At 43.8% G+C, this 14,714-nt stretch overlaps 1 protein-coding gene across 1 annotated transcript in view; it reads right to left on the bottom strand.

The window, feature by feature from the left end:
* The window catches only part of TENM4 (teneurin transmembrane protein 4), a 766,570-nt gene that overhangs the window by 48,542 nt on the left and 703,314 nt on the right, over nt 1–14,714 (bottom strand). The window contains exons 24-25 of the mRNA XM_045020846.1: nt 9,467–9,699; nt 1,243–1,397 (exon numbers count right to left, since the gene is read on the bottom strand). Of these exons, the coding sequence (XP_044876781.1) occupies nt 1,243–1,397; nt 9,467–9,699 (388 nt within the window). The remainder of the gene's footprint in view (nt 1–1,242; nt 1,398–9,466; nt 9,700–14,714) is intronic.

Genomic DNA, 14,714 nt, shown 5'->3' with positions numbered 1-14,714 from the left:
GTCTCCATACATTCCCATAGTCTTTAGAGCATTGCTCCACTGCAGCCTTGAGTTAGCATCAAGAGCAGAGTTTACTCTGAACTGACAAGGGAATTTTCAGTTCCTTAAAACCCATTTCTTGTCAAAGTTGGCAGCTAAATATTTCATGCCCTCTGGTCTCGCAGTGCCTCAGGGGCCTGACTGCTGAGACTTTTCTAGTCACTATAAAGGATGAAAAGATAGTTCCCCAAGCTGAGTTTTTTTAAAACTTTTCTGTTGTGTCTGTCTGTCTCAGGACTATCCGAGAACAGCTCCTTTCACTTTAAAGAATGGGGAGACAGGGGATGCAGATGGCATATTTTGAACCCACCTCAGAACTGTTTAAAGAGGACATTATTATAGAAAAGCTATAAGCGAGCTGAAAATATATTTTTAAAAAGCCTGGCCCACAATAAACGTCCTCTGGTTGGCACTAAGATCCTGTTAAAGAAAGGAATATGTTTGTGAGATGGGGGCCATTAGGCTGCAAGATGGCCTTTAACCATCAAAATTTACCTCTATATGAGGCATGAGAGCTTTTAAACGTGTAATTTTAGCCTTTTCATGAATTGCGGCCAGTGGGAACCTGCTACAAAGAAGCAAGAGTAATCTTTTCAAATTAGGGGGGGAAAACATGAAGAATAGATTCCATACGGGAGCATGAAAATTATGTAGGTAGTTACAAAAGGGAAACCCCATTGATATCCATTGCGGCTGAATAACGGTACTTAGCCAACCAGCTAGGATTTGTATTTTTGCAGAACGGGGTGACATTCCTCCGGCCAGCCGATAATAAATGGCAAAAAAGGTTTTAAATGACTGTACCGCCAAACTGGCATTATTTGATGGGATGGGCAGCACCCCAGAAAACTGAGTCCTGGCCAGTAACAGGTTTGCCTACTGTCCCAGCCACAAATAAAGAAATAATCAAACACAGAATTTTTGGGGTTTTTTGCCTTTAACCAGCAGGATTTAAAAGCCCGGGATGATGGTAGCTGCAACCAATTTGCAATTTGATGCAATTCAAGATACTTGTTTTCCAGCTGATGTTAATTTTGGCACCACAGCATCCTATCGCTATTTCCCAGATGTTAATTTGATTCAGTCCTAAAACTGTGCTGTGCCAAATTATCTAGTGACAAAAAAGCAAGCCCGCACCTAGTCGTTATAGGAGAGCAAGAGTAAAACTGGCCTGGTCTTTTGATTTAATACAAGTTTTGGTACCTGAGAAATGTCCATGGCAGAGTCACAGCTGAGAGGCCTGGCAGATGTCAAGTCATTGGAGCCCAGCATGGTTGAGATAATCCCATTCTGGTCAATACGTCTGATCATGGTGCCGTCTACAAAGTAAATCAACCCAAACTTGTCCACAGTGATGCCTAGGAAGGAGAAGAGCAGGGAAATGACAAATGAAAGGTCACCAGAGGATAACAAAATACCTTGCTGAGGCAACAAATGTTTTCTAGCATTGCTCGACAATCGACATATGCCTCTTGATAAATGAGGATGTCTCAGGGCTTGTGCCAACTCCCACTGGAGTGAAAGGAGTTCAAGGCCTAAGTGAATGAGGATGTTGGGAGAAATTTATTTAATGGAATAAAAGTTAATTCTCCTTGATTTGGCCAACCAGTGGGCCAATGAAACCTGGCACTACTCCACTAAAGTCAGTAGCAACTAACTGCAGCAGACAACTAGGCCCTACAATTTTGTTTAGGAATCACTGTCCACTCTTTGAACGTAGTACGGGATTTTCAATGAATTGCTGAAAGAAAAAGAGAGTGTTTCCATATATTAATCCCACAGCATTTTAACTAACCCGTTTGTGAACACATGTAGACCACTTATTTCATTGTCTCATTCCCCTTTCACATAAGACACATTCTAATGTCTGATTTGAACTTTTCCATCTTTAGCTTCAGACCACTGGCTCCCCGTTTCACTATCCTCAGGCCCCTGCTAGCATCACTTCTCAAGCACTTGCCCTGTTTACACAACCTCTCTTAATTCTCTTTTTCCCAGGCTCTCTCTACTCTGCATTTCTAAAGCCCCTGTCATAAGAGGCTCTCAAAAGGCTTTATACTTACAAATTAGATCTCACAGCACCCTTATGAGCTAGGCATGATCATCTTCATTTTGCAGGTGGGAAAAATGAGAGATAAAGTGACTCTCACAAGGTGGAACAGTGAGTCACTGGCAAAGCCCGGAACAGAAATCAAGGATCACATTCACCTCTCTTTCATATTGCTATAAATCAATAGTAGAAGTTAATGGAATTCTCAATCTTAGTGTTTTATACAGCTGCCCATCACTGTAATACCTGAGCCCCTTCAATATAAAATGAATGGCAATATTAAAAGTCCATGGTGGACTTCATGGAGTCTCTGGCAGGTCTCCCTTTTCAGGTTAAAACTCTGCTTAGGGAAGGGTTTTTCCATCTTTTAGATTCTAATAATTTCATATTTTGGGTTCAGGTTTCTTTGGATAGGAGAGGGTAACAATGATGGGAATGTCATTCTACTGCTCAAAAGGCCTTTTTTGAAGAGGAAGGTTTTGCAGCATTTCCTAAAGACAGTCAGACTCTCGGCTCCCCTGATCTCTGGGAGTATGGTTCATAACCTGATCCCCTGGCTGAGAACGCTTTGTCCCAGGCTTTGTGATGTACACTGCCCCAGAGGAGTGCAACTATACTTTGAAATTCTGTCTTTGATGTAGCTGCGGCTTGAGCCATTAATTGCTTTGAAGATTAGGACCAAAGCCTTAAACTGACATCAGAAGCTGACTGGGCCTGACATTTGTGCATGGGCCTGATGAGCTCATGGTGACCTAAACCATGGAGAAGGCGTTCAGCTGCATCCTGTACCAGCTGAAGTCTGGGCACCATCTTCACATTCAACTTCAGATACAGTGAATTACAGTAATCCAGTCTGGATGACATGAATGCATGGATCACTGTGTCCAGGTCCTCATCTGTGCATACAGGACAAAGATTCATAGCGAGCTGGAGGTGAAAAAGGGCATTTTTAGATACTGATGTTATCTGGTCATACAAGCTTAGTGAGGAGTAAAACAGGACACTGAGGCTTTGCAATACTTTGATGAAGGGAGCTGTACACCTTTAATGAAAGGTGGAGACAACATCTTGGCCAGTTCTTTGACGTGTGTCCCCTTTCCGACTAGCATCACTTTGGTCTTGCTTTGGTTCAGCTTGAGCCAGCCAGTCTTTATCCGGGAGTTGGATTTCTTGGCTGCATTCTGATGTTTTAGCAGTGGCAGTGGTTGCATTGGTTTAGAATGAGATATCTAGTGGAATAATACTGGCATACTGTTGGCAGCTAAGTCCTTGGCATCTCACTAGCTCACCCACCAGTATGGGACATGTACATTACGGATACTTGTGGGAATCTGCATGTGAGGACATTTGGAGAGGAGGAGCAGATACCTAACACCACCCTCTGAGTTCTGTGGCAGAAGAATGATTGAAACCTTTGTAGTGCTGGGCCATCTACTCTTGCTATATAATGTAGATGGGCTGGCAGTAGCTTGTGCCGCATTGTGTCAAAGGCTGCAGAGAGGTCAAGTAATATGAGCATAAAGATCTTGCCTTTCCCATGGACTTAAGGAGGTTGTCTTTTAATGCCACTAGAACAGTTTCTGTGCTGTGCCATGGTCTGAACCCTGCTTGTGAGCCAACCAGGAGGTCACATGCCATTAGAGCTTGGTGATTACTATTTTCTCAGTTATATTGCCCAGGAATGGGTGGTTGGACTTGGGATGGTACTGCACTTTTCAAAGGGTTTAGTAGGTGTGCATCTCTGAAGAAGGGCATCAACTATTTCCATTAGTAGTGGGATTAGTTCTTCACTGTTGTTGTTTTTTTTTTTTATCAGCCAAGGGCCGGGACCCATTTCAAGGCTTGGGGCTTTAATATTTTTCAGAGCGAGCTTCAGCATATGTGATAGGGCCAAGCTCAATCAGGGGTTGGGGGTGAATAATACAATTTGGTCAGGGCTGGAATTTTCTTTCCTAGTTAGTTCCATATGCTTTCGGTTGAGCGTATCAGCAAAATATGCTGACAGCTCTTCACAGCGGTTGACACTTGGGTCTGATGTCTGGGCAATGCAGTCTGGTCTGATTAGCCAGCTACAGCAAAATCAGGCCATGTGTATATTTGCTTCCAGGGCTCGGTTCTAACCACCAACACAATACAACTTTATTTTGCATAGTATCTTTCCTAAAAATTGTAACCCCAAATGCTTTAGTGAGTTAAACATTATACTTGTCTAGTTAAATAGTAACAGAGAAAGAGAATTCAGTGGTATAGACAAAGGAAGAAAAGGGCCTGATCCTTGGTTTAGCCTGAGTCCCCCTTTCCCTGCTGGCTTAAGCTGCCCTAAAGGAGTAGATGGGGATTCCCGATGTAGGGAAATCCTAATGCTGCTCTCCATGCAGGCTGTGTATGAGGGCAGTGCAGTGCCTCTGTTTATCGTGGGCCAACAGAATGGTCCCTAGTGGATTGTCCAGCTGGACTATGAGGCTGCTCTTTAGGCTGGAGGCAGCAGGGGAGAAAGGAAGGTTGTTTAGAGCCCTCTCAACTTCCCCTCATTGCCCCATGAACTCACCGTAGATCAAACCCAGAAGATGGGCTACAGGCACTAACTAAGTGCCAGCAGCCTCTCTCTGCACGCTGTATATTCCATACCAGATCACTTTACTTGCTCTTCTTGGAGTTAAACTTTCGGATGTTCTCACAATGAGGAGCTCCACCCTCCCTTAGACAGATGCCTTTGAAATGGGTAGTTTTCAGTTTGGAGGGAGCGAAGTAGCTGATGATTACTGTGTAGCAGACTATAGTGGTCAGGGCTATTCTTGGGCTTAATTTACCACTTCAACTCTTAAAGGAATTTTCATTTTTCCTCTCTGGAAGGGGACCCTTTTGGGGAGTTAATTACAGGCAGTTCCATCTTCTGGGCAGGCTACTTACAGCTGAGGCTAGTTCACTGTCTGAACTGAAGTTCACTAGTTCACATGCTGAACTGAAGGTCTCTGAAGCGTAAGCTGCATTGGCACAAGCCTTCTCTTGGTTACCTACAGCAACACAATTAGAGTTGAAGATGGTTGGCCTGCAAATCAAAAGCCCAGTTGTGCAGCTACCTTAATCAGATGAGATTCCCACTGATGTTACCTGAGTAAGGACTGCAGTACGGCACCTCAGAATTTTAAGATCTAGGCTGCCAAATGTGAAATCACCCCAGCTTCTCTGGGGTGGTCCAACATAATTTCGCAAGCAGGGCTTGCGGTGCCATTGAAGTGTCATAATAATGAGTTTATGCTGGTGGAACGCTGTGTCATGAGGGCATTTATTTTGTAACGTCAGGGCCTCATGGCCTGGTGACAGGACAGCACAAAGTTGCAGGGCAAACTGACACCAGAGAGTAGGAACAGCTAAAAGTAGTTACCCTACACCTGGGAACCTATTAACAAAAAATCCCAATAAGATCATATGAAATGAATGCGGCAGCTCATGGTGCACAGCTCAGTACGTATGATGCTGAATGGAGATCCTCGTCCGATGGCAGAGAAGATGTAAAGGAATGGGATCTCCTCTAATCCCGAATACAAGTTAGTTAGGTTCAGAAGAAACCTATACATGGAGCTTCCTTGTCTGGCTGGATAAGTGCTCGTCTTTCCTGTTATTTTTTTATTCTGCTAGAATTGATGAGCATTTAGTGAACAATTGAGGTTTTGCTCATGCATTCAGGACTACACACCGACAGAAATGATCTGTCCTCAAATTAATTACTTCATTTTGCATCTCTTTTGTGGCGCTGAATGGATGGACTCTTTTTCCCCCTTCTGAAACGATCTTCATATTGTGTCAGTCTTGTCACTTGGATCTCTGTTAATTGCAGGCTTCTTGGCAATTTCACTGCCACAACATTTTCGTGACAAGACCCACTGGCAAGTGCTTAGATGGAAACAAAACACTCTGACAAGCTGGAGTTCTAATTTTTTTTTAAAGCTTGCTTGTAGAATAAGATCAGTATTAGCAGATGATAATTAGAAAGTGATAACACTTTAATGTACAGAGTATACTGAAATTCATTAGCATCTGAAAGCTCTGCCACACTCTGTGTCAAATGAATTGGAAGGGCCAGACCAGTGATTAACAAATACCACCGATCCTGCAACTGCCACCCGTGTTTTATCTATTGATCTGCTGTATTGCTAATATGCCCTGTTTCAGCAGAGGAGCCAAGGAGGGAATGGGCCATGGAGAGTCCAGGTGAGGGTTTTGATACCTTGGGCCTGATTCTCCATTGGCTATAGCTAGCTCTGCAAGACTCTCACATTCATCTTCTTGAGTATTTTCTGGCAAGTGGGAGAGATCCCCCTGCTGAAGCTGTCCATGCAAGCAAAGACCTCTGCTTCCCTGGTAGCTGCATACACGCTGGAAAGGGGACCTTGCTTCTCTGCTGCAAACCAAAGTTCCTGCTCCCATGCCTAGATTAATATTTTGGGTCAAGAAGTGGCTTCAGACTTAGAAAGAGTAGAGCCTTGCAAAGCTAGCTGCAGAAAGCTTCCCTGGCCAGCAGCTGCCCGAACTCCTGGATACGTTCAGCCAGCTTGGCACACAGAAGAGTTTTATACTCCCCTCTGCCCATCCACACGCATTGGCACTCTGCTCTTCAGAGAAATAGAGAAGGTAGGGGCAAGTCTGAGGACTGCTGGTTACAGGTCTCAGAAGTCATTTGCTTGCTCCCGTTGGATTTCATAATAGTTCAAAATGAAAGAGGGTTCACTGGTACACTAGAATGATTGGTAGCGAGCTAGTAAATGACATTGACATTATTTTGTCAACATTAGTTTTCAGTGTTAATAATTTATTGAGATGAATGAGGAGCAAGTCACATTAGTCAGAGCTATTTACTCAGGTGACTCTACAAATTCATGGGTGGAATTAGAGCTGGATGAAAGTGGGGACAAAACGTATATGAAAATGCTCGTGACATGTTTTGGCAGTTTGTTGCTTGTGATTGCCGTTCCCACCCTCGATGCGGTTTTATTTTTCAAAATTTCCAAAGGCCAAATAGGTTCTACATTGAAGCCCAAGAAATATCAGAGATGCCTTAATGCATAAATTCACAACGATTTCACTTTTGAGGTGGAGGAGCAGCCTCCCAAGAGTTCAAATCACTAAGAGGATGGATCATGAAGCTGGGAGTCCAGAACTCTGGAGTTCTGCTCCCCACAGTGGCCCCCGTAATACTTTGCACAATTTCACAACAACATACTACAAATATTATTTAGGTAAGCCTCACAACACCCCTAGGAGGAAGGAAAGTATGATTTCTCCCACCTTCCAGAAGGGGAAGTGGAGGAAATGTAACTAGCCCATGCATAACAAAGATTCACAACTGGAGCCGACACAAAAGGTCGCTAAATCAGTTCTCGTTTCTCAGATGCTATAACAATAATGTCATCTGTATGTCAGAAAAATAATTTCCCAACCCGTCTAGCCAGAAGAGAGACAGCCCTGCTGCCTCCACCTCCATTGCTCCACTGTGAAAGCGACACATGAAAGGCCCCATGTATTCGTCAGGAGGTTCCCCCACTCCAGAGATTCCAGCCGGGTGCACAGGCTTGGAGATGGGAGTGCTGATGGAAAACGGGGTCCTACAACCTCTCCCTGTGACAGAGAGAAACCTGCCACACACTGACGCTAGATGTGCAGATGTAGCGGCCCAAGTGTGACTTTTTTGTTTTTAAAGCCAACACCTCGTAAATAATTCCCCAGGTTCCTAACCAACAGGCAACAAGACCTGCAACAAGAGCGGCAGACGGGGCTCCTTGCGCATATAACTAATCTATAACAGCAGCATCAGTCAGTCTCTGCAGAGGATCTTCCCTCACTTTTACACATGTACCCATCCGTCATATAGTATGAAGGAAGGTATTTCCTCTAAAAAAACATAAAGCGGCAGGGCTGACTTCCCTTTGGCCGCAACCAAGCCGCTGCATTTGAATGCAATCCATAGTTAAAGTGAGAACACGTCTTTGCAACACAAGCCTGTCAACGCTGAACAAAACCAAATGAGTGTAAAGGCCACCATCCCAGTGAGATAACACATGCATGGGAAGCATATGTCCTACTTGGAAAGGTATCTGGGCCTTTTGGTTGAAATGTTTGAATAAAGATGTGAAAGCCAACAGTACCCTCTCTCCTACATATATCACAGCCTCACTGCAATCTGGTCTTAAGACTGGATTTATCGAGGAACAGTGGCTGGCTCAGGAGGTTGGTAATTGCATGCAGAGCTCGTCAATTTTAGATTGCCAGTCTGAGGACTTGGCTACATAAAGAGTTGCACTGGTTTGACTAAATGTGTGTTTTTAAACCAAATTGGTTCAACCAGTGTAAAAGTCTATGTAAACTCTCTTATTTTGGTTTAAGCGGGCTTATTTCAGTTTAGGTTAAATTGACCAGAACAGGTTTAAACTACACTGAAATAAGACACTTTTGTATCAAAATTAGTGTCCACCTCGTCTTTTGCATGGGCTTAACTATATTGGTTAAAATCGTATTTGTAGTTAAACCAGTGTAACTTTCTCATGTAGACAAGCCCTGGATCACAAGGGATCAAACTGCAGTGTGTAACCCTAGCTTCAACTTACCTCTGAGAGATACCTGAGGGGTTTGTCTCTTATTTCATATACAGCAACACTCGCAGAGCCTTTTATGCCAGTAAAATCTCAATGAACTGAACTGAACTGAATTGAATGTAGTCCAGATGGGTAGTGACCAAAAGTTGTAATTCTCTCGTGGTGCTTTGGGGGGCTAAGTGGTATATGAAATGGACTGGTCCTCTCAGTACAGTTCCGACTGGACACATGTCCATAAAATCACCCCCCTCCAAATTGGCACCATTCTTAGCAGTCTCATTACAAGGCTAAGGACTGGAAGGGCCTGGGGTTGAACAATCCACTCATCCCTAGCGGTGACGCCTCCAGCTCAGGACTAAGGCCTGGTCTACACTGGAGGGGGCAGGGGGGAAATCGACCTAAGATACGCAATTTCAGCTATGAGACTAGCGTAGCTGAAGTCGACGTATCTTAGGTCGACTTACCTCATGTCCTCACAGCGCGGGGTCAACTGCCGCTGCTCCCCCGTCGACTCAGCTTCCGCCTCTCGCCGCGGTGGAGTACAGGAGTCAATGGCAGAGGAATCAGGGATCGATTTATCGCGTGTACATTAGACGCGGTAAATTGATCCCTGATAGATCAATCACTACCCGCCAATCTGGCGGGTAGTGTAGACGTACCCTGAGGCATGTAAGCGGGTTGCCCTGGGGAAGCTTGTATACCTGTTCTGTGGTATTCCAGAACTGCTGGTTTGGCACCTCTCTCAAAGCCCGCTTTAAAATGCTTGTAAGAAGAGGCTGCGTCTTACCCCTGGGGTTAGTGAGTGTTGCTTCGGTGCCTTTGCCCCCATCTCCGCAGCGGGTTTCATCAAAGGGAAGGCACTGATCCCCAGTCCCTGCCACCACCTCCGAATTCTTGACAACATCCTTCACGATGGAGGTCGACTTGATCTTATAGATGCGTCGGCTGTTAGTGTCAGAGAGGTAGATGGAGCCAGTGATTGGGTCTGATGTCAGGTAATACTTGTGAGCTGGGCTGTGGCTGAAAAACAAATATACAGGAGTGTTATCTTCATTGGTAGATTTCAGTATTTGTTTCCCTAAGCACAAACAATACGTTGAAGCAGAAGTGCTGCAGCTCTGCATCCAGTGGATTTAGCTCATTACTGCATACACTCCAATAGTACTAATGCTGGGTACATCACAAGCCAATTAAAGAGAAGCAATGTGGTCCAATACATAGGGAACTGGAGTGGGAGTCACTGCAGTTTGATCTTGGGTAAGTCACTTCGCCTCTCTATGACTCAGTTTCTCCGTCTGTTAAATGGTCGTAATGAAAAAAAATAACTTCTTTTGTAAAGTGCTTTGAGATCTAGGGGGAAAAGGCACTATCTAAAAGCTAAGTATTATTATTCATGTAGTGTTTGATTCTGCTGTCATTGAATTCAATGGCAAAATTCTCATTTACTTAACAGAGTCCTGAGGGTCCTATTCTACGTCCGTGGAAGTAAATGGGAGTTTTGCCATTGAATTCAATGGGAGCATCGATCAAACTCTTAAAATGACTCTCAAAGAGGTTGAATGATTTGCCCAAAGTAACACTGCAGGCCAGCAGCAGAGAAAGGAATACAGCCCAGGAATCCGGATTCCAATCTGCTCTAACCACTAGACATCACTGCCTCCAGAAAAGCTAGAAAGTAGGTTGAGAAAACACTGTGGGCAGACTGAAAAATGATATATACTGTTTTATATAAATGCTACTGAGACCAAAGTCAGAAATGGATCAAGCAACAGAGTCTAAATAGAGACTGTACAATAGAATTAGATGGAAACAGCAGTAGACTTGGATTTACACATTTATTTAAGCCAAGGTCTTTGGAGGAAACTATATACAGTATAATATCTCTCTATTATTCAACTTAAGTGTTTGCCATCACTAGCTATTGATTTACACTCTCTTCTGAGCCCGGGAATCAACAATGTTAAACTAATCATACCTATGGCATGAACCCAGCTCTACTTCCCGCTCGGAGTTGCAAGGTAACTGTCAGGACATGTTTGAAAATTTCTCCTCCCACATACTTCACTTTCTCTAAATTCATCGGATCCCCACTAAATTCAGTGGCAAATTTACAGGAGGTGGATTTTGCACTCAATGAGCATTAAACCATCCTAGTGATCAGTTATTCTATGAGCAGCCAGTTGGGGATGTCTGCGTGGCAATGCTGATCCCCCACCCCTTTATCAGGCATTGCTTTCTCCCTTTCTTTTCAAAATACTGCATGAGTCTCGATTTTAAAAGCCATGCATTGGTTCTTCATTCAAATTACTTACTGCTTTGGAAAAAAGCCTTTTGGATTTATCCTGGAAGATCCCTTGTGATTTATCCTATTAAAGTCTGAACAGATTTCATCTCCACAAATGACACTGATTTGTGCTAAATAAAATGCTCTGACCTTCAAGACAGCTCCACCTGGCAGTTCAGTCTCCATCTGTATTCCTTTCCAATGACAGCAGGCTGGTAGGGTATTATTTCATTTACCTACATGTCACTCACATTAAGCAAGTGGCTTCCACCCTGGTGAAAAAAGGTGCCCTATGGGAATCCACCATCCATTTTGATCAGGCCCTTGTGTTTTCAGCTAACTGCCTTTACAAGACTCAGTTGAATGTCAATCAGCCTTTGAGCTGGTCATAATCTCTACTATGTGAAAAAAGGTGGACAGAGGAGGACATGAATAAGAATACATTGCCATTTTGCAGTGTCATTTGCCTGGGAACCAGGAGTCCTGACTCTCAGTCCCCGCAAAATATTACTATTATTATTGGACTTCATAGCTTTGCTCTGGTGGTTTGTATCCTGGTTTGTCTTAGCTGTACCTTTCTCACAAAGAGAGAGCCCCAAATAGTCCCTAATCTTAACCCCCACACAGAATGAAAGCAAAATCGACCCCAAAGGCAATGCCAGTCCATTTTAAACACTGATCAGACAACCAAGTAGAACAGCTCCAATTAGCAGAAAAAAAATCAAAATGCCACCGCTTGCCCAAATTTCATCAGTCACTTTAACAGCTGTCCCTTCTATGCAATATTGGTAAAAACTACTGGTAACCCAAGGTTAGAGTTACTAATCTAGGTTCTCGTTTTAGATACCTGGAGTGAGTGAGTGAGTGTTAATTCACAGATTCTGAGGACAAATCGGACTGGCTGCTGCTGTAAATGCGTTATCACAGTAGCACGGTTATAATTACTAATTAAGTGAACCTCAGAAAGGAAGGAGGTAAAGATTTGTTTTAAATAAACCACTCGTCAGATGGTAATCGCTTTGGGTGACTTGCAGCCTGGTCTGGATTTCAACCGGTGATCCAGCAGTGAAAGGCTCCTCAGTCAACTAATCACCCTTCTAAAGCCAGCTTTGTTGTTACTATTGCAAATGGCTTTATACCAAATGCTGTCATTGCAGCTGCACTGCACTGGACCAACAATAGGGATCAAAAAGAAACTAGTTAATTCCTATTGGTTCAAGTCTTAGTCCATCTCTCAGTCTTATGGCTTGACCCCTTTGCACTCTCAAAACAACAGAAAGCAGCCGGCAGAGCAACAATAACTGATGGAGTGAGCTATGCTGCTAGACAAAGTCAGAAGCAGTGCCTATCCTTTGATCTGATTACACTTGGGAGGGAAATCGCCTGTGGCAAGCTGGTCTCTGTTAGCAGCAGTAGGTCAGATGATTCTGGTTACATTCACACCAGGTAACCGTCACCCTTGTGCAAAGGGCCAGCACAGGGCCTAAGCTCCACTTCAGTATGCCCTTAGAACCGGGATCAAGTGGTTTTTAGAGTGAATAGGCTTTGCGGTCGATACCTGCAGAGAGGTGAGTTTGACACACCAGGACTAGGGGCTGCAGTCAATGCTGGCATGGAGGTATCATGACAGGTGCCATTCAGTGGATGAGATGTTGCAGAGAGTAGCACACCTTTGGTAGCTGTCCAGGTGGAAGTTCAAGATCCTATGGCATGTTTCAGAAAGCAGAGGATAACTCCACTATCCTGGACAATGCTCCCCATGTAAATTACACTACAGTGTAGTATCAGTTGGCCCGTCATGCAGAACTGAACTCCCAGGTGCTGATCCAAAGGACACTGATGTTATTGGAAAGGCTCTCGTTGACTTTGATGGTCCTTTAAGTTGCAAGCTTCTCAGGGCAGGAATCACATCTTTATTCCTTATGTAAAGTGACATGTGCCTCCAGGAGACCATGTACCAATGTTAAGTAGGATTTTGCCCTAATGGCCTCGGCCCACATTTCCCACCTCTACTGTCGTGCTGCGACCTACTTAGATGCATCATTCTACTCCAGAACCAGCTGTGCATCATTTTCCAGTGTGGTTGTGGATGTATTCAGCTGTAAAAGCACTCTGAGATCCTTCAGGAAGAAAAGCGCTGAATAAACCATGTTATTACTATGAAAGTTCAAAACTATTTCCCTCCATCAGTGAGAAGATGAGAGCAGTGAGACCGTGAAATTCCAGTTGCTGGTCTTTTCTATTTATTTAATGTCCCAATCAATAGGCAAACCCAAGCAGCAAATTGGACTGAACTGAACAACAACTGAAATAAGTCTGCCTGGGGCAACACAGATCAGTTCTTTCCCTCTTTCCATCCTCTCTCATCTCTGAGTTATAGAATGTAGCAAAACAGACAAGGGGGTCTGTAATCATCTGAAGCCTAAATCAATTGTAGCCTCCTGATATTTATCCACCACACTGATGCTGCCACCACTGGAGATGGGCTGACAGCAAGGAGCATGAGTTGATTTTCCTTTCAGATATCTCCCTGCACATCTTCTTATTTTCAAGAGGAACCACGGGAGCCTGCTTTGGCAGTTTACTCCTCTGGGGCTATAATCTGCAGCAGCCATAATAGAGTGTACAGAATTGTAGCCAGCCTTTGGGAGATTAAATCTGGCAAACTTTGTGGCACAGCACTATGATGCCATCTCAGTATGTCATGTGGACACTGCGGGTCAGATCCTGAACTGAAGTCACTGGAGCTGTGCCAGTTTACACCAGCTGAAGACCTGGGTCCCAACACACAACCAGGGAGGTCTGGTTTCCTTATTCAGCATACGTTAAAGTGATGGGTTAGGAAAACATGGGGACAGAGATCACAGTCATATATCCCTAGATTCATAGATTCCAAGACCAGACAGGACTATCGTGACCATCCAGTCTGACATTCTGTATAACACAGGCCATAGAACTTCCCCAAAATAATCCCTAGAGCAGATCCTTTAGAAAAAACAGCCAATCTTGATTTAAAAATTGTCAGTGATGGAGAATCCACCATGACCCTTCGTAAATTGTTCCAATGGTTAATTCCTCTCACCTTTAAAAATGCATTTCCAGTCTGAATTTGTCTAGCTTCAACTTCCTGCCACTGGATCTTTTTATACCTTTCTCTGCTAAATTAAAAGGCCCATTATTAAATATTTGTTCCCTATGTAGATACTTATAGGCTGTAATCAAGTTACCCTTTAACCTTCTCTTTGTTACGTTAAATAGATTGAGCTCTTTGAGTCTCTCACTATAGGGAACGTTTTCTAATCCTTTAATCATTCTGGTGGCTCCTCTCTGAATCCTCTCTAATTTCTCAACATCCTTCCTGAATTGTGGGCAACACAACTAGGCAGTATTAGAGCAGCAGTAACACCAGTGCCAAATACAGAGGTAAAATAATCTCTCTGATCTTACTCGAGAGTCCCCTGTTTATGCATCCAAGGATGGCATTAGCTCTCTTGGCCATAACATCACACTGGCAGCTCATGTTCAGCTGATTATCCACCACAACCCCCAAATCTTTTTCAGAGTTAATGCTTCTAAGGATAGAGTCCCCCATTATGTAAGTATGACCCACTTGCTTTACCCATAGACGAAATAAGTATTCACCCACGAAAGCTTATGCTCCAATACGTCTGTTAGTCTATAAGGTGCCACAGGACTCTTTGTTACTTTTTAAAGATCCAGACTAACACGGCTACCCCTCTGATACTATCCA

Source organism: Mauremys mutica, chromosome 1, assembly GCF_020497125.1.
Source record: "Mauremys mutica isolate MM-2020 ecotype Southern chromosome 1, ASM2049712v1, whole genome shotgun sequence".
In the NCBI taxonomy this organism is placed as follows: Eukaryota; Metazoa; Chordata; order Testudines; family Geoemydidae; genus Mauremys; species Mauremys mutica.
This window is presented reverse-complemented; position numbering and strand designations above follow the sequence as displayed.